The 21638-nt window shown below is 32.6% G+C and overlaps 1 protein-coding gene across 8 annotated transcripts in view; it reads right to left on the minus strand.

Annotated features, from left to right (window-relative positions):
• Nucleotides 1-21638, minus strand: part of numb (NUMB endocytic adaptor protein) — a 145890-nt gene that overhangs the window by 16525 nt on the left and 107727 nt on the right. For 7 of the 8 annotated variants that reach the window (XM_065353440.1, XM_065353442.1, XM_065353443.1 and 4 more), the window contains exons 2-5: nucleotides 13677-13838; nucleotides 6026-6097; nucleotides 1962-2039; nucleotides 1427-1567 (exon numbers count right to left, since the gene is read on the minus strand). In XM_065353440.1, the coding sequence (XP_065209512.1) occupies nucleotides 1427-1567; nucleotides 1962-2039; nucleotides 6026-6097; nucleotides 13677-13838 (453 nt within the window). The remainder of the gene's footprint in view (nucleotides 1-1426; nucleotides 1568-1961; nucleotides 2040-6025; nucleotides 6098-13676; nucleotides 13839-21638) is intronic. The other variant, XM_065353441.1, reaches the window with a different exon arrangement.

Here is a 21638-nt window from a genome sequence, read left to right on the forward strand (position 1 = left end):
ATAAGAAAAAATAGTCAGAAGGGAACAGTTGTCTGTAAAAACAACAATAGGTATACGTGCGAAGTTTGAAAAATACGAGATTTAGCAAATTGAGAAGCTGGAGAAAAATAATTAATGAACAAAAAGCATTGATTAGCAAAAAAAAATGATCTTTCAAGGTCAAGATTGTGAATATCGAAACGACCGCAAATGACTCGCCTAACCATACATTTTCAATACAAATGCGACGAATACCGGAAGGAAAGGAGAGGAAGACACCAGTAATAATTCAATTGTTTCATTCTTGTTTTATCCCTCATCCCTCGTAAACAAAATGGTCTTACATATTTGGCCAAACATTAAAGCAATCACATTTCCTGGAACATTTTTCAAAGTAATGCAGGACAAAAAACCAGTCAAAAAGGTGAATTGGAGACCGGCACTAAAAGCCAGTGGAGCGTTCAAATGGTAAAATTTCAACAGATAGTTCACCAGTCGAGATAGACAATCTTTTAAATTTCACTTTATTTGCGTTTCGACTTCGATGGTGAACTGACTCGAGATTTTCACATCAAAGGCCAAAAATGGAGTTCGTTTTCGATTACTTTTTTCATTTGACAACTATTGAAGTGCATTTTCGCTTCACGTTTACAAATTGGTGTAATTTAGCTAGTTTTATGACGGTTGGACTTAGAAGACACTTTCAAGGTAAGTGTCCAATATTTCTATGAATTTTATCGTGATTTTTTAAATGTGTTCTAAGTAAATTTTCAATTATCATAAATTCGCGAACTTCACAATTTCTGTGGATTCGTTTTTGTGATTCATGCCATTTAAAAAAACAAGTTTCACAATATTCGATTGCGTTAAACAAATTTTTTTTCATGAATTTTTGGCCAATTTAGTCGATTGATCGATCAATCAATCATTTTAGATTCAAAAATTTCTCCACATCGTGATCAAGGATTACAAATTTTAAAAATTGACCAAAAATTTTTGAACCTAATTTTTTCCAAATCTGACCCACACAAAAAGTAAAACTTACGCAATGTCCCCCTTTTCCTTTCACAAAGACACACTTGACATCGAAACTAGGTTGATTTAAAACCAACCAGCTTCATTTTCAAAACTACATGACCGCATCCGGTACCATAACATTACATAACCTAGACTTGGCAACTTCAGAAGACCCATTTCCACATTCACTATCATTTATGCTGATTCGAAATCCACTAATAAGACTAATTACGAGATCCCATGTGACATCCATCCACCACCAACCCAATCTCATAGACCAACGTAAAAACCACATTAACTGGGGAATTCGAAACATAATACGTATATTACTATACGTTAAAAATTACATCATCGTCGTGATAGGATCAATGTCCCAGCATAATGACCAATTGACCATACACACAGATAAAATTATATGTACAACAATTACCGATTCTTTCAAAGCTAGGAATCCATGGCACATCCATCTTCTGGTGGTTCCATCTCGGCATATGTAGGAAAATCCGCGTTCGTTGTTTCTATCCGGAGCGCAGAATGATACCTTTTCGATAGTCTGGTCGACGATCAAACCCTGCAGCAAAATGTAAAATCACGTACATTAGAGAGAGATTTGAACACGATAGCTCAAGTGTAATGGTAATGTTACAGAAGGCCTGTCAAACCAAGCCCTAAAGTTAATCGAAAATTCTCTCTCATTTGCTTGAAATTTGTATACTTGAGGTAAAAAAACGATCGAATTGAGGTATACAATGCTCCACGTACAGGTGGTTTTCAAACGTCAGGTGTATTTTACCAACGTTCGCATTACCTATTACTATTAGTTATACTCTTTCTCTCTGTTTCCCTCGCCTTCATCGCCATATATAGTTTGCGTTTTTTCCGGGCATACCAGAGCACTCGACTGTCTATTATATTAACATGTGTGAATTTACACGAATATGTGTTCGGAATATGAATTACCATACCTTTGTATCATCTTCGACAACCCTTAATCCGTCTCCGGAAACGTACAATATTGCTTTTACGGGTTTACGACGCATATTCTGTAAACAAGACCGAATATTACACGTTAATTTATACCGTAAATTGTTTCACAAAGCCATGTTGTATATGATAATTAACTATATACTCAGAGGTCGTCGCATAGTTATCTATTTTTCATTATACAAATAGGTAGTTACATTATAACTTTAAAGTACGAGTAGGTAGAAGACTGAAGTTGCAGGAGATTCTATTTGTAAAAAGAATGTTTTCAAGGTGATAAATGAACTAGAACTGCGGATAGAAAACAGTCCAGATAAACTAGTTATGGACTTGAACCAGTAAATTCGATATTATTAGAACAGAAACGAAAAAGTGCCTATTTTTTTCAAGTAGATTTTTTTTTGTTGAAGAAAACAACAATTTCAAAGTAGGTATGCCTTCGAAGGGAGATCCTCAAGTTTTGTTTCGTTTATTCATTTAGACTCTAAAGTTGTTAATTAGATTTTACGAGAAAATGACAATTTTTCAATATTTTTCTCAACAGAAAAAGAGTGTGCATGAACCCCCTAACCCCCTCCCCCCGTACCTAATGAAAAAATGTTTTTCAAAAATTATTAATTTCTGCGTTGAAATATTTTCTCAAACGACTTCTTTTTCAGAAAAAATCTCTCCAATCCTCCAAAAAAAAATAATTGGTTCTTTCGTAATAATGACCCAGAGTTGACAATAAAAATACAAAAAAACCAAAAAAATGAAAATATTTTCCGAAGAATGATCAATTTTTACGACAGAATTTCTCTAAATCTTCTCACTTTCTTTCAAGAAAAAATCAACTGTCTCCTCTTTTTTCGAGAAAAATCTTTTCAAAGTCCCCAAACAGCGTTTAGAGTTAAGCAGGGATTCTCAAAGTTGAAAAAAAAAATCTGAAACTTCCAATGAAATCTGCAATTTTTTGACTTCTTTACGACAAAAGCAATTTTTTTTTTTTTGAAAATTCGGTTATTTCATTTTCAAATTTTGAACAGAATGAAAAATTCCGAGACAGGAATTAAAATTAGTTGAAAAAAATCACTGAACTTTCTTTCAGTTTTTTCTCGATTTTTTTCCATTTTGGAAGGGGTGAGGCTTCAAACCCCACGTTCTAGAGTGTAGGGGGTTGCTCAAAAGCAGTCAGACGCAAGAACTGAGGATTTCAAGAAAAATTTCATCATCAGATATGTACCTACATTTTTTTCAATTTCTGAAGGCTTCTCACTAAATACAATATTTTCTGCAGTTTGAAAGCTGAGAATTTAGTCAACGATCTTTTTTCATAAAAATCATCAATTTGGAAGAATGAGAATAAGAAATCAAATTTCAAAAAAAAAATCACAAGTTGGTACAAATAAGAGCAACCCTAAAATGCAGGATAATTTTTCAATTTCAATGATTCATTTTTCCACAACTTTTCGTCCATTTTCCAGGTCCAAAAAAAGTTTTATCAACGAATTTTGCAATATTTTTGATCAATAAATGAAAATTTTTCATTTTTAAGAGATTTTCGAACAATTTTTTGGAAATTATATTTTTTTAAATGAATTTTTCAGGTGTTAATTTCAGAAAGGAGTTCTACATGAAAAATAGTTTCCGTTTTAGATGAATTTTTGCACTTTCTTCTGAAGACAATAAACACGTTTCCAATCCGTAAGTTTTTCCAAAATTGTGCTGCAGAAATCCAATTTGGCTTACATTTGTGCATCCCAAAAAATTCAGTTAAATTTTGATGTGGGTTCAATTTTGGGCGATTTCAACACAAAAATAAATACGTAGACGTGATCAAAGGTAGGAGAGCCCAAAAAAATGCATCAGTTGGTTCCAAGCCACCAAAATTCGCAAAAAACGACCTCATATTTCAAGTAAAAATAAACTGTTCCAGAATTATTTAAAATTGACCTTGCAACCTATAAAAATAGGTTAAAATTTCGCGAAAAATTCAAATTTTTTCACGAGAATGTTTTTTGAGAATTTTTGAAAAATTTTGAGCTCAAAATTAGGTAATGATTTTTTGGATTACTAAAAATGTCATAATGGGTAAAAATTTCGCGAGAAATTAAGGTATTTCCACAACCATGGTTTTAGAACATTTAAACTTACATATTTTCACAACAATGTTTTTGAGCATTTTTGAAAAATTTTGAGCTCAAAATTGGGTACTTAATGATTTTTTGAACTTTTGAAAAAGTGTCACAAGCAACTTTCAAAATAGGTAAAAATTTCACGAGAAATTGAAACATCTCCACAACCATGTTTTTTTTAGCATTTTTGAAAAATTCTGAACTCAAAATTCAGTCAACGATTTTTTAAATTTTCAAAAAAATTTCACTATGCGACCTATTCTTAAAAAAAAATAAATAAAAAAAAATATCTAGTAATTTGTTGATAAACTTACATATTTTCAAAATTTTGAGCTCAAAATTGGGTACCTAATGATTTTTTGAACTTTTGAAAAAGTGTCACAAGCGACCTTCAAAATAGATAAAAATTTCACGAGAAATTGAAACATCTCCACAACCATGTTTTTTTTAGCATTTTTGAAAAATTTTAAGCTCAAATTTTTTTTTTTTTTTTTTTTTTTGGGTGAGTCAACGATTTTTTAGATTTTCAAAAAAATTTCCCTATGCGACCTATTCTTAAAAAAAAAAAATTAAAAAAAATTGTAATTTGTTGATAAACTCACATATTTTCACAACAATGTTTTTGAGCATTTTTGAAAAATTTTGAGCTCAAAATTGGGTAATGAAAATGATTTTTTGAACTTTTGAAAAAGTGTCACAAGCGACCTTCAAAATGGGTAAAAATTTCACAAGAAATTGAAACATCTTCACAACCATGTTTTTTTTTAGCATTTTTGAAAAATGTTGAGCTCAAAATTGAATCAATGATTTTTTAGATTTTCAAAAAAAAATTCACTATGCGACCTACTTATTTAAAAAAAAAAAAAAAATTCTAAAAATTCTAAAAATTTGGGGATAAGTAAACTTACATTTTTTCACAACAATGTTTTTGAGCATTTTTGAAAAATTTTGAGCTCAAAATTGGGTAATGATTTTTTGAACTTTTGAAAAAATGTCACAAGCGACCTTCAAAATGTGTAAAAATTTCACGAGAAATTGAAACATCTCCACAACCATGTTTTTTTATAGCACTTTTGAGACATTTTGAGCTCAAAATTAAGCTGTGGATTTCTAAAAGTGGTCTGGCAACTCATCAAAATTGGGTAAAATTAGGCAAGAAATTGAACTATATCCCACGAACATGTTTTTGACTATTTTTGAAAACTTTTGAGCCCAAAATTGGGTTATGACTCTTTAGATCTGTGAAAAAGGTGTCATGCAACCAGTCAATATAGGTTCTTTCGTCAAAAAGTCAAAAATCTTCAATCAAAACTTTTTTTGAGCAGTTTAGAAGAACTTCAAGCCTAAAATTGTGCCATAATTCATATTTTTGAAAAAGTTGTCATGCAACCTATCAAAATGGGTTAAAATTCTTTCAAAAATCAAAAATTTCTATCAAAATATCTTTTTGAGCCCTTTTTTTTGAGATTTTTGAGTCACAAAAATAAGGCAAATAAAATACCAATGGTGGTGAGAAAAATTTCTAAACGGCCAATCTCCCAAAAATTGTCACCTTCTTGAACCGCATGAATGACAAAATTGATTTCAAATATTCGAATAATCGAATCTGCAGAATTTTTGTTCGACAATTTTAACGAGTACTTAGTATGTAATAAAAATCACTCATAATCGGGAATTATGCAATTTTTCTGCAATTATGATGGCAAATTTTATTACATTGGTAAGTACTACATAAAAGGTGAATTTTTACGACCTTGAAACTCCTGTTTCTGTCTTACGAGTAGTAACGATTAAAACAACCTCTAGTCATATTTTTCAACAATTCAGAAGAATTTCAAATTGACTTCTGCACGAACGAAAACATCCAAGACGTCGTTCGAAGTATAATAAAAAAATATGTACAATACTGACACAAAATAAATAAAACTCACCTTAAGTACCTTTAAAGCTTCCTCGCAAACTTGCATTCCGCGAGATTCGAAAACTTCGACACAGCCTAAATACTGAAACAAGAACAAAAAAAATACCAAAACATAAATAAATAAAATACCAAAGAAAAAGAAAGAAAAAAACGTTCTTGAAATAGACTTAGGATTACAGTATAAAGTGAAAAAATCGAGAGACGTCGTAAAGAGCATAAATCCTCAGGTAGTAGATAAATCTTCTTTCAGTTTCGTATTATTCGTATTCTGATACAACAAAATATGCGTTTCGAACGTGAACGTGTTACGAATACTTTGTATACATATTTTTATCTTTCGTGAACCATCCTCTACATTTTCTTTCCCTACCCAGCCAATTCTTACTCATATAAAATTTCCAAAATCTCGTCGTATTTTTTTCACGTCAAAAACTCGAGGGAGCAATTCAAACATAGCTCGGAGCTGTCGTAAAACTGCACCGATATCTCCAGCTTGTCATTACATCCTCTCGCGTCCAATTAGGACGAAATCCCTTCATAATAATGGCTCGGCACATCGTCCACGTTTTCGTAAAATTATAACGACAATTTCCATCCTATATAATAACACCCATTAAATGAAAAACGAACATTGGGAATAAACAGAGGAGGTCATTTTGTACCCTCATTTCCTCCTTTTCGTGGCACACCCTCATTTTCTCACTCTGCTTTAGAGACAGAGTGGACAAGATGTGAAAATCCGACGAAACGAAATTAGCAACCGGAGAATACACCGTGTCATCTTGTCAATTAGCAGCTGTATTTTGCGTGGAAAATTCGAGAGAAGATGAGACAGAGAGGGAGAGGGAGAGGAGGAGCTACGTCAGTCTAGTTTCTCGTTAACTGTTTAAAATCCTGTGATCAGTCTACAAGTATGTAATCACTTTTCGAGTGGACTGGGAATTTCAAGTTGACCCCTTTTCCCCTTGGTCATAATTTTGCTTCTTTTTGGCACAAAACTTCGAATGATTGTCCGGCATTTATGACAATAGGAGTAATTGCACCCCCCCCCCCCGATCCACCGGGACAACTTTTTCCTTAAAGGGGACATCCTAAGGAACATTTTAAAGCAAACTTGCCAAAAAAAAGTTGGCCTTACTTACAAAATGGCGGCCATTTTGATTGACAGGTCAGCTGAGATCGCAGATTTTGCGTTTTAACATAGGACTTGCACGAACTTTTTCAAACTTGCAGAATAAATTTCGTCTTTTCAACTCCATTTTGATGAAATTTTGTGGGAATTTCAAGTTTCAAAAATCTGCTGGAGGCTCCAGAACTGCTCAAAACGGTCTGAAACAGTTTCCAATCGATTTGGCAGGTCGAAAATATGGTATATCCCAAATTTCAGCTTTCTAGGTCAATTTGGTCAGATTTTGATTTTTTTCCTCATTTTTGGCCTAAATTTGATTTTTAAAAATTCACCAAAAATCGAAAAAGGCATTTCAGCACTTGAAATTTTGTCAGATGGTAAACTTTTGCCTTTAAGAAAAAAGTTGTCCCGGAGGATCGGCAGGAAGGTGTAATAGTAGTCCGGCATATGACAATAGGAGTAATTGCAACCCCCCCGCCGATCATCCGGGACAACTTTTTTCTTAAAGGGGACATCCTAAGGAACATTCTAAAGCAAACTTGCCCCACCCAAAAAAAAAATAGATCGAAAGATCATGCAAACATTTATTACCAGTCAAAATTTCAAGTGCTAAAGTGCGTTTTTCGATTTTTAGTGAATTTTTGAAAATCGAATTTGGACCAAAAATGAGGGAAAAAATCAAAATTTTACCAAATTGACTAAGAAAGCTGAAATTTGGGATATGCACTATTTTCGACATGCCAAATCGATTGGAAACGGTTTCAACCTGTTTTGAACAGTTCTGGAGCCTCCAGCAGATTTTTGAAACTCGAAAGTCCCACAAAATTCCATCAAATTGGAGTTGTAAAGCTAAAATTTATTCTAAAAACCAATTTCAATACGCTACGAAGTACTGCAGGCAAATTTCAAGTCGTTTTGGATCCTCCAGCGACTTTTTGAAAATTCCAAAAGACTCCAGCAGATTTTCGAAACTTTAAATTTTCACAAAATTTCATCAAAATGGAGATGGAAAGCTGAAATTAACTCTACACTCCAATTTTAACACCCTCTGGAAACGACTTCTGGTGGATTTCAAGTCATTTTAGAGCATCCAACGACTTTTTTGAAAATTACTGGAGCCTCCAGTAGATTTTTGAAGCTTGAAATTTTCCCAAAATATCATCAAAGTAAGATGGAGAATTGGAGAGTCGAAATTCATTCTGCAAACTGATTTCAATACGCTACGAAGTTGACTGCTGGTGAATTTCAAGTCGTTTTGGAGCCTCCAGCAACTTTTTGAAAGGTTGTAAGACGTTTTTTTTGGAAAATTGAAATTTCGTAAAAGTAGCTGGAAGATTCAAAACCATTTGAAACCACCATGTAGTCTGCGAAGTAAATTTCAGCTTGCCAACTCTATTTGATAAATTAATGTTGGGAAAATTTCAAGTTTCAAGAATCTACTGGAGGCTCCACTAAAAGTCGCTGGAGGCCCTAAAATGACTTGAATCCACCTGAAGTCGTCTTCAGAGGGTGTTAAAATTGGAGTGTAGAGTAAATTTCAGGTTTCCATCTCCATTTTGATGAAATTTTGTGTAAATTTAAAGTTTCAAAAATCTGCTGGAGGCTCCAGTAATTTTCAAAAAAAGTCACTGGAGGCCCTAAAATTACTTGAGCCCACCTGAAGTCGTCTTCAGAGGGTGTTAAAATTGGAGTGTAGAGTAAATTTCAGCTTTCCATCTCCATTTGATGAAATTTTGTGAAAATTTAAAGTTTCAAAAATTTGCTGGAGGCTTTAGGAATTTTCAAAAAGTCGCTGGAGGATCCAAAACGACTTGAAATTCACCTGCAGTATTTCGCAGCGTATTGAAATTGGGTTTTAGAATAAATTTTAGCTTTACAACTCCAATTTGATGGAATTTTGTGGGAATTTCGAGTTTCAAAAATCTGCTGGAGGCTCCAGAATTGCTCAAAACAGGTTGAAACCGTTTCCAATCGATTTGGCATGTCGAAAATAGGGTATATCCCAAATTTCAGCTTTCTTGGTCAATTTGGTAAAATTTTGATTTTTTCCCCTCATTTTTGGTCTAAATTCGATTTTCAAAAATTCACCAAAAATCGAAAAACGCACTTTAGCATTTGAAATTTTGACAGGTGATAAATGTTTGCATGATCTTTCAATCTACCTTTGTAAAGTTTGAAAAAATTCGTTCAAGTCCTATGTTAAAACGCAAAATCTGCGATTTCGGCTGACCTGTCAATCAAAATGACCGCCATTTTGTAAGTAAGGCCAACTTTTTTTTGGGCAAGTTTGCTTTAAAATGTTCCTGAGGATGTCCCCTTTAAGAAAAAAGTTGTCCCAGAGGATCGGCGGGGGGGGGGGGGTGCAATTACTCCTATTTGCCATATGCCGGACTATAAAGACAAAAAATATCAACTAAATTGAACTTTTAATAAAAAATACTCGATTTTTGGAACTCTTTTGCCTCTTCACTCGAAAAATCGACACTTTAATTCATTTAAACCCACCATCGAACCTACGAGACTATACACCGTGTTATAAAACTTCAATCAAATTTCAAACTTCAGCCCTCCTCGAACTCGAAAACAAAACGAAGGCGTTTAAAAAGTTTTAACGACTTGTTCGTGAAAATTTACACACCTCTGAAACGCCACAACTCGCTCGAGATGACATTAAGGCGAATTAATTTAACCCGAAAACGCCAAAATAAACAGGTAATTTACTCGTGTCCCAAAAATAATACCACTTCTTTCGTCGAACAGAAGGTTGGGCAGAGAGAGGGGGGCAGCTTATCAAAACTTTGTTCGGCCTGGCCGCGGCCGAGGAAAGAAAAACTCGCTCGTGTTCAATTTTCCTCGTTAACAAGTTTTCTTTCCAGAAATGTACATAATTCAAAGTGGCGGTAGAGATGCGATCATCGTTACAAGGTAAATAAATGCGAGACGTTTTTATTACAAAAGCTAACACGATTATATCGGACCTTCTTGGCTCGTTTCTTCGATGAAAATCCTTGGTATAAGGCGTCGTTTTAAAAAGTCGAGTATTTTTTTTCCTCGTCGCCACTTTCAAAGTTTAAATTACGCGGGAAATTGATACTAAAAAGACTTACGAGCTCATCCAAGAACACACAAAAGCTTTGAGGAAGTTGAAGGGCATTGAGTCTTCAACGAAAATAAAATTTCAAATATCAAAAAACTGCTCCCATCGTAATTCTTGATCAACTACGAACTTGTGGGTGGGGGGGGGGAAGGGGAAAGATACAAACTGAATTTTTTTGTCAGAGAATTACATTTTCAAAGTACCAACTCGGTAGCGCGAATTCTCATTAAGGTTTGTTTACACACGAGTATATAAAATGTACACAATACATGCCACTTTGACATCCTGTTTCATTTATTTTTATCAACATGTTAACTCGCAGAGTAATTGGTAAGTTACATTGAGACGAGCGCTAATTAGCCTACATCATCGCAGAAATTCTTGCGACAATAGTTTACTTATGATAATTTAATATGGGTATCAAAACCTCTCTCTGAACGACACATTCATTATATATGTAGTAGCTTCTGTCAATAAAGATTCATAAATTATTGCATACGCGATACCCTGGTGGGATTTTTGTACTCGTAGTTGGAATTTCTCCCCTTTAGCGATCTCATTTTGCTAAAAGTAATCAACGTAATGAAAGTGTTTTAATTTTTCGAGATTCGGAAGGAGAAACCGTGTGAAGTGAAAAGTTTTGATTTAATTTTCTATAAAATCAGAAGCTAGAAAGGCAAACGCGAACACTGAACACTCAAATTTTATCATCATCAAATGTAGAATTCTCAGGGTTTGTAGTTACTCAATTTTTTCCAAAAAAAAAAAAAAAAACATGGAAAAATAATCAAAAAAGTTACAAAATGCGAGCCAAACATTTCAATAGCCTGTAGAAAAAATTACAAAAAAAACCTGATCGAGGTTTCAAAAATTTTTTCAAAAAGCAAGATTTTCTGAAAATCATTGGCAACAATTTTCGTAACACATCAGAATTTTTGGCAATTTTATCGAAAAGCAGTACTTTTTTTTTACCAATTTTCAGCAAAACAGCGAGAATGGGCATGGGCAAGTTTTGGGAAAAAAAGTGACTTTTTGATTTTTGGTAGAAAACTTAACGTTGACGATTCTAGCAAAAGGAACAACTTTCGGTGATTTCTGGCAAAAAAAGTAAGTTTTTTGAAATAATATTCAGCAAAAATGTTTGATTCATTTTCAATTTCAGGCAACAAAAAAAAAATGAAAGCTTCAGGAAATTTTCGGTAAAAAGCAAGACTTCAACCATTTGGCCAAAAAAAAAACTTTTTGAAAAAAAGACAATATTTTGACAATTTTAATAACAAAAGTCAGGACTTTTTGACAACTTTTGGCAAAAAGGCCGGATTTCTGGCAGATTTTAGGAAATAAGTGAGACTTGGTGGGATTTTTTGCATTAAACAATAATTTTTAGCAACATGGTTGAAAAGCGAAAACTTTTGAAACTTTTCGGAGAAAAACACTGATAATTTGATCAATTTTTGGCGAAATGAAATACTAGAACAATTTCAATGAAAGAAATGGATTTTTTTTTTTGAAAATTTCTGGCAAAAAAGCGAGACTTTTGGACAATTTTTTTTAAAAAGTGAGTGATGGAATTTTTTGCAAGAAATCAATACCGTTGAAAAGTAAAAACGTTTGAAAATTTTTGGCAAAAAACAAGACTTTTACAGCAAAAAGCAGCACTTTTTGACAATTTCTAGCAGAAAAGCAAGACTTTTGATAAATTTTGTGGGAAAATGAAAATCTTTGTGCTAAAACGCGAGAATTTTTGAGAATTTTAGGTTTGGTTGAAAAAGCGTGAATGTTCAATTACTACGTAAAAAGTTGACACTTTTGACAAGAGACTTGTGGACAATTTTTGGAAACATTTTTGGAATTTTTTTCTAAACAATAATTTTTATCAATTTTTAGCTGAAAAGCCGAGACTTTCCAATTGCTAAAAATCTAGAATTTCAGTCAGAAAACAAAACGTTTGAAATTAAAATTTTTGCAATTTTTTTTTGCAGAAAACGACAATAAATTAACAATTTGCTTGGGAAAAAAATAAAATTTTCATCACTTCATGAAAAAAAGATTTTGCCAAAAAGTGCATGAGGCATGAAGAATTAGAAATTTTTGGTTAAAAAAAACTTGGAAAATTTTGGGGAAAAAATTTTTTTTTGAAATTTTTTGGTAAAAAATATGACATTTTCTCAATTTTTGTAAAAAAAAAATAACCCTATGACAGTTTCAGAAAAAGACGAGAGCTTTTTAGCAATGATTTCTGGGAAAGAATCAAGACTTTTGGGCACTTTATTTTCAAAAATTACTTTTTGGAATTTCTTGCGAAAAAGCAAAAATTTCAAGCAGTTTTTTTTCTAATCATGAAAAACGAGACAAGACAACTTCGACTAAATGCAAAACATTTTGCTATTTTTGGTCGACCGAAAGCAAACCTCTGTCAATTTTGGCAGAAGGAAGAGCCTTTAGCATTTTTCAACAAAAAAGTGATGCTTATTGGAGATTTTTGATAAAAAATAAAAATTATTGGCAATTTTTGACAAAAAGCAGGACTTTTTAGAAATTCTTGGCAAAAAAGTAATGGGTAATTTTATCAAAAGGAACTTTTGACAATTTCTGGCAAAAAAGGGAGAAAAGAAAGTGAGACAATTTTCAGAAATTTTTGGAATGAAACAATGAAATGTAGGGTCTTATATTTTTTCATGTACATAAATGGTTTTTTCTTTTCATCAAAAAAATCAAAATCGCAGTAAAACTAAGCATTTTAGGAAGATTATTGATGGGGTGATTGCATAGAACAAAACTTGCAGCGCTTCAAATTTCCCATCAGCAATAACTGTCATTGAATTTTATATTGGATGCTTACAAGGAAATTTTTATGAAGTCGTTAACTTCGATCGAGCTCGAATTCGGTCCATTAAACAAAAATATAACTCACGACTTCAGAAACAAATTTTTAGCTGCCGAAGTTGATTTTTTGATCTCAGTGAACTTTTTGAAAATGGCTGAAATAACCCATCCAAAGGATAATTATGAATACCGCTAGTTCATTTTATAGGACTCAACAATGTATATCGATCAATAATTTGATTTGTTTTTTGTTTTTGCTTTTTTTTGCAGAGCCATACCTATACTCGAATTTACAAAAATCATCAGCCGATGAAGCCAACCCAGATGAAGCACTCGAAATTTTTGAAATTCATCGGACATTGACTCCAACATTCAATCAGATATTAAGACTTAATTCCAAAATCAAAAACTTGATTCAATTTGTATTTTTTTATACTTACAAATTTTCAATAACTCATCATGTTTTTTTTTAAATTTTTATGTGTAATGCTGTATCATTCACAATGATTTTCTCCCATACCCTAAAGACGACTCTCGTAATAAAATAATAAAAAATAAAACGTAATCCCAAAATTCGTTCAAATAACCAATCAAATAATGCAAACTTACTTTAACGTGAAAAGAACACGTTCCAGATCTAACATCCTTCTCATCACTCTGCCATAAATGCGGTTTCGCTGCTTCCGATATCGTCGGATCCTTTCGTCGGCGGAAACTGTCGCGGAAACTCCTCCTTAACTTATCCATCCTTCGAGGAGGAGACGATTTGTTCTGAAAGCAAACAAAAATAAAAAAAATTTAGTCGAGACCTTTTTTTTTCTTCTTCGTATAGCTAATATACGTATTAAAGAAACAGCAAAACTCATATTATAATAAAGAGCAGGAAACCGGAGCTAACGTAAGATCTTTCTCCCTTTTTCCTGAAAGGAAATCAAGCAACATCGGCTCAACCATGCTTGTACAAAGGACAAAGGTGAGGTACGTAGCTGCGGGACGGATCATTACCGGAATATGATACACATGTACACAGACACACACATTACACACATGCATGCATACGAGTATACGAGTACCAGAGTACGAGTCGTATTCCATGTACGGGTAAATCTGTCTTGTGTACCTAAACGAAGGTATTTCACAATCATACAATATTCGCTTTGTGATGCCGGAAACGCGAAGAAGACACGTGTTGCATTCGTAATATAATTTGCTGGTGATGGTAGATCAGCTATAGGTATAGGTACCAGGTATTCGGTGATACAGCCAAACCCCTCAAATTTTTTTAGAAAAGTCATGGGATTGGAAAATTTTGGAATTGATTTCTAAAACACTAATAGCTGAAGCTGCTCTCTCTAGAGGCTTCGATAAACACGAAATTATCGACGAATTTCCAATTATGTAAATCTCTTCAGAGCTGGGCAAAGGAAATCAAATTTAAATATTATCCCACGCAAAAAATTCAGGACTAAAAAGCTCATCATCCCACAAAATCCCAACTGACCATAATTCAAACTAAAAACTAAATCAAATTTAAATATTATCCCACGCAAAAAATTCAGGACCAAAAAGCTCATCCCACAAAATCCCAACTGATCATAATTCAAACTGAAAACTAAATCAAATTTAAATATTATCTCACGCAAAAAATTCAGGACCAAAAAGCTCATCCCACAAAATCCCAACTGACCATAATTCAAACTGAAAACTCCACAAATTATGTAACTCTTTGCTTTTGCTAATAAAGTAAAAGTATAATAAGCTGTAGGTATAAGACTCCACGGACCAAATCAGCTACCTACTACCGAAACCATGGCAAATTTTTCAACTCGTGTAGGCAATTCTTAAATTTATTTGATTAAATTACCGCGCATTCGATTCCCCAAAGAGCTACATGAAAATCGAACAATCCACACATCATTCTATGCGAAGTCATTCGCCACCCATCGCCATTCCAATACGATACACCAAATATCAATTCGATACGCAGCAGTAAAACATGAGAGATCGATTTATCACACAAATGTTATTGTTATTTGTATCAAGTACATGAAAAATAAACGCGCACGAAACGATGTGGTAATAAAATTTACTCGTTAACTGCAGGCAACCCTTCCGGGATTAGCTTGGATGTATTTGCAGAGGCAATAAGAAACAGCCATTTTCAACTTTTTTTATGCAGCGCTCGTGTCTGAAAATGGTTATTTGGTGACCTGTAAATTCATTTCAAGGCGATACAATAGTACATTTTCATCTTACCATCAAAAAGAAAAAAAAATGAAGTAGAAATGGTTTTATGTTTTGCTCAAAGTCCGAGATGTTTTATCAATTTTCACTTGTTCTCAAAAAAAAGTCACATTATCTGAGGGGAAAGTGATTGGATCTCTTATCAGGTTAGAACAGATCTGATTATGTCAAAACGCTGATCTGATTAGATCTCTATTTTCAATCGGGAGATTGATTTTTCATTTCAGAAATCGCAAATGAAACGATTTTTGGAATTCGAGAAATCGATTTTTGATCATGATGAATTTCTGATCCGGAAGTCAATTCCTGAAGGTAAAATTGATTAAATCATTTCGGGCATGTTCGATCATATAGACTCAGAAATCGCAAATAAATCGATTTTTGGAATTCGATTAATCGACTTTTGCACCAAAATTCAAGTTCGAAGATGGAATTTTTTCCATTTCAGACAAGTTTTATCATAAAATATGAAATTGAAAATTACACATAAATCGATTTTTGGAGTTCGATTAGTCGATTTTTGGAATTTGATTAATCGAATTTGGACCATGATGAATTTCTGATCCAGAGATCATTTAGAATCTAAAATTAATTTTCTCATTTCAGACCTGATCGATTATGTGAAATCGAAAATCGCAAATGAATCGATTACTGGAATTTGATTAATCGATTTTTGAACTGGAAGTCAATGTTTGAAGTTGAGATCATTTTTTTCATTTCGGGTAATTTCGATCACGTGAGATCGAAAATCGCACTTAGGTAAATCGATTATGATATTCGATTAATCGATTTTGATGTTCGATTGATCGCTTTTTGAACCAAAAGTCAAATTTTGAGGTTGAGATAATTTTTATCATTTCACAAAAATCGCACATAGGTAAATCGATTTTGATGTTCGATTGATCGATTTTAGAGCCGGAAGTCAATTAATCGATTTTTGAACCAGAAGTTAAATTTTGAAGTTCAGATTATTTTTTTTATTTCATAGGTAAATCGATTTTGATGTTCGATTGATCGATTTTTGAACCAGAAGTTAAATTTTGAAGTTCAGATCATTTTTTTTTTCATTTCAGGTAAGTTTGATCACGTGAGATCGAAAATCGCACATAGGTAAATCAATTTTGATATTCGATTAATCAATTTTGATGTTCGATTGATCGCTTTTTGAACCGGAAGTCAATTTTGAAGTTGAGATCATTTTTTTCATTTCACTAAAATCGCACATAGGTAAATCGATTTAGATGTTCGATTGATCGATTTCAAAACCTAAAGTCAATTAAATCGATTTTTGAACCAGAAGTTGAATTTTGAAGTTCAGATCATTTTTTTCATTTCATAGGTAAATCGATTTTGATATTCGATTAATCGATTTTGATGTTCGATTGATCACTTTTTGAACCGAAGTCAAATTTTGAAGTTGAGATCATTTTTTTCATTACACTAAAATCGCACATAGGTAAATCGATTTTGATGTTCGATTGATCGATTTTAGAACCTGAAGTCATTTAAATCGATTTTTGAACCAGAAGTTAAATTTTGAAGTTCAGATCATTTTTTTTATTTCATAGGTAAATCGATTTTGATGTTCGATTGATCGACTTTTGAACCGGAAGTCAATTTCTGAAGTTGAGATAATTTTTTTCATTTCAGGTAAGTTTAATCACCTGAGATCGAAAATCGCACATAGGTAAATCAATTTTGATATTCGATTAATCGATTTTGATGTTCGATTGATCGCTTTTTGAACCGAAAGTCAAATTTTGAAGTTGAGATCATTTTTTTCATTTCACAAAAATCGCACATAGGTAAATCGATTTTGATGTTCGATATTTCAGGTAAGTTTGATCACGTGAGATCGAAAATCGCACATAGGTAAATCGATTTTGATGTTCGATTGATCGATTTTTGAACCGGAAGTCAATTTCTGAAGCAGAGATAATTTTTTTTGTTTCAGGTAAGTTTAATAACGTGAGATCGAAAATTGCACAAAAGTAAATCAATTTTGATATTCGATGTTCGATTGATCGCTTTTAGAACCGGAAGTCAATTAATCGATTTTTGAACCAGAAGTTAAATTTTGAAATTCAGATCTTTTTTTTTTCATTTCAGGTAAGTTTGATCACGTGAGAATGAAAATCGCACATAGGTAAATCGATTTTGATATTCGATTAATCGATTTTGATGTTCGATTGATCGATTTTTAAATTGAAAGTCAATTTCTGAAGTTGAAATCATATTTTTTTCATTTCAAGTAAGTTTGATTACCTGAGATCGAAAACTGCACATAGGTAAATCAATTTTGATACTCGATTAATCGATTTTTGAATTGCAAGTCAATTTCTGAAGTTGAAATCATTTTTTTTTCATTTCCGGTAAGTCTGATCATACGAGATAAAAAATTACACTTTCGTAAGTAAACCAATTCAGATATTCGATTAATCGATTTTTCACTATGATTGATTTAAATGTTTTCATTCGTTCCAAGTTTTTCATCCAAAACAACACGAATGACGAATATACGTATTTCCCTCCAACACATTTTTTTATAATTTCCTCAGACCCATGACACCATTAGTCAAGCATTTAAATACCTACCATTCAAACTCATCTGCAACGACCTTCTACCGCCACACCGGATAATCAGACAACAGTGGGCCATACTTTACGGTACTTTATCCCAAATTTAATACATACTTTCTCTGTCTCTAAATACTTCTCTACGATTCAAAATCATGCTCCCTCGTACCATAACCTCTAATCACAAGTATACTCGAGTCGATACGCTCCTTCCATCATTTACTATAACGAGAAAAGCTCTTGAAAACGTTTCAAAAAAAAAGAAAAAAAAACCCAACACGTTTGAATTGAAGCCGCCCATCCGTGTTGACCTTTTTCTGGTTCGTTATTGAATGGTAGCAACAGCAAGCAAGAGCAAGAGCAGCGTATACAAAGCGAAATGATAAAAAAGCGTTAATACAAATAGTTGACGCGTTCACGCATATCGAAAGAGGCACACAGAGAAAGAGAACGCGTAACACCTCTCCTGTTTTATGTAACAATTACTCTCACACATACCTACTTCAATATATAAACGCTTCAACTTGCACATAATCGTCTTCTTTCAACACTCTACAAGTACGACTGAAGCACAAAACGACAGCTCGCTTTTTTTCCTTATTTCTCTCACATCCACGAGGAGCGGATAATCTACTCCTTTTATTTGAACACTCATATGAGATGAAAATTTCACGTGCTGAGATTCCAAAATACATATTTGTCAACAACGTATACTACATTACATTACATATAGGTTTAGGTATGTAATACTAAAACACCTACCTAATGTTCGTCATACAAATAAGAAACATTATTGCTACAGGGAACGCAACACAAGACCGGGTTTTGTTGCTTGAAATGTGTATAAGTGAGGTGTTGTAGGTACATGTGAGAGAAACAAGAACATTAGGAAGAATGACGTCATATACGACAATTATCGTTACAAAAAATAACATCAAAAGCTTACGACAGCGACATTACGATTAGGGCCACTATTTCTAATGTTTTGGAGTATTTTTTTCTCAACACGATATCAGAAGCACTCAAAGTACTTTTATGATTCATGAAAATTCTCGTAGAAATGGTGATAATTTTCGGGACATAAAAAGTACAATATTTTTACAAAAATATGATTATTTGGAAATTTCGAGTATTTGCTTCCAAAAGAAATCGACAAAACTAGCTAGGAGGAGAAGGGACGAAATGAAAGTTCAAAAGTTTGGGCAGGGTATTTTTCGAATGTTTCAGTTTGGAGGAAATGAGGTTTCAAACTTGCTTGAGACAGATTTTTTATGAAATCAATGTAGTTATGGGTTCATTTTCAAAAAAAAAAAATTATGTTGGAAAATCAAAATTCTGCAAGAAAAAAATGGTCTCAACTTCAAAATTTGACCTCCGGTTCAAAATTCGATTAATAGACTTCCGGTTCAAAAATCGATCAATCGAACATCAAAATCGATTTACCTATGTGCGATTTTTGATCTGATGTGATCAAACTTACCTAAAATGAAAAAAAAAATGATCTCAACTTCAAAATTTGACTTCCGGTTCAAAAATCGATCAATCGAACATGAAAATCGATTTACCTATGTGCGATTTTAGATGTCACGTGATCGAATTTACCTAAAATGAAAAAAAAAATGATCTCCACTTCAAAATTCAACCTTTGGTTTAAAAATCGATTATTTGACTTCTGATTCAAAAATCGATTAATTGACTTCCGGTTCAAAAATCGATCAATCGAATATCAAAATCGATTTACCCACGTGCGATTTTTAATCTCATGTGATCAAACTTATCTGAAATAAAAAAAAATGATCTCAACTTCAAAATTTGACTTCCGGTTCAAAAATCGATCAATCGAACATGAAAATCGATTTACCTATGTGCGATTTTAGATGTCACGTGATCGAATTTACCTAAAATGAAAAAAAAAAATGATCTCAACTTCAAAATTCATCTTTTGGTTCAAAAATCGATTAATTGACTTCTGGTTCAAAAATCGATCAATCGAACATCACAATCGATTAATCGAATATTAAAATCGATTTTATTTGCGATTTTTGATCTTATGTGATCAAACTTATCTGAAATGAAAAAAATGATCTCAACTTCAAAATTTGACTTTCAGTTCTTCAAATCCAAAAAGCGATCAATCGAACATCAAAATCGATTTACCTATGTGCGATTTTCGATCTCACGTAATCAAACTTACCTAAAATAAATAAAATAATCTCAACTTCAAAATTTGACTTTCGATTCAAAAATCGATTAATCGAATTCTAATAGTCGATTCATTTGCAATTTTTGATTGCACATAATCGATCTGGTCCGAATCAAATGAGAAAATTTATTTTAGATTCTATGTAAATGATCTTCTGGATCAGAAATTATTGATCATGGTCAAAAATTGATTAATCGCACTCCAGAAATCGATTCATGCGTAATTTTCCATTTCATATTTTATGATACAACTTTGTCTGAAATGGAAAAAATTCCATTTTCGAAATTGAATTTTGGTACAAATAAAGTACGAAGTTTGAAGAAATAAAAAAATACAGAACTCGTGGAACTTTCAGGAAATTTTGGCAAAAATAAGTCTTTTTAGCGTACCTTAGAAGAAAACAACGACTTTTTTTAACCATTTTCATAAAAGCAGCCTATTTTCGCAGAGTTTTTGGCAAAAAACAAATTTTTGGCCATTTTTACAGAACACTGGTTTTTGAGGGAGAGAAGGGAGGATTTCTGCCAAAATCGAGGACTTTGAAGTTTTTATATTAAAAAATTAAAAACCAGGATCGTTTTTCACTAGGAAGGCACGAATTAGCACTTTTCGGAGGTTATGACAGAAGAAGAGAAATTTCTCGACAATTTTGGCAAACAAATTAGGATTTTTTGGCAATTTTGGCAGAATAATGAAAATTTTAGTAAATTTTTACGACTTCTTTCGAATAGAAAAAAACAAGACCTTTTGCCTATTTTCATAAAAGCAGTCCTTTTTTCGGAGATTTTGGCAAAAAACAATTTTGTTTACAATTTTTGTAGAACATGATACATTTTTTGGGGGGGGGGGGGCGGAAATTTGTGCCAAAATCAAGGATTTTACAAGTTTTTTTTTTTTTTTTTTTGAAAAACTGGCCCATTTTTGCCATTTTGATTTCAAAAAATATTTTCAGTGTTATGGCAGCAAAGCAAGAATTTTTCAAAAAAGGCAAAAAGTAGGATTATTGGAAAGTTTTGACAAAAAAAGAGATTTTTGAGAACTTTCAAGAAAAGCACGACTTTTTTTTTAAAAATATTGGCAGAAAACTAAATTTTTTGTCAATTTGGATAAAAAAAACCACAAGATTTTTAAGCGTTTTTTGTCAAAAAAAAAACATATTTTTTGGCAATTTTGATGGGAAAAATTTGAAAAAAAAATAAAAACAGTAATTTCTTGACCATTTTGGTAAAAATGGAATTTCCTGACAATATAGACAAAAACTTGTATTTTTTCGGCAATTTTGGCAGAAAAACAAGTTTTTTGGAAATTTTTGCCAAAACATGGGATTTTCTTGAACAATTTATGAAGAAAAAACAGGATCTTTTTTTGGCAATTTGCAGGACCTGTTTCAACAATTTCGAAAAAAGCTCAACTTCCTTGAAAATTTTTGACAAAAAACGGGACGTTTTACAACAATTTTTGCAGAAAAACAAAATTTAAAAAAAATACCAATTTTTATGAAACTTTCCGCAAATACTTTCAAAAAAATTGACTCTGGCACACATTTT

The sequence above is a fragment of the Planococcus citri genome, chromosome 2 (genome assembly GCF_950023065.1).
Source record: "Planococcus citri chromosome 2, ihPlaCitr1.1, whole genome shotgun sequence".
Classification (NCBI taxonomy): domain Eukaryota; kingdom Metazoa; phylum Arthropoda; class Insecta; order Hemiptera; family Pseudococcidae; genus Planococcus; species Planococcus citri.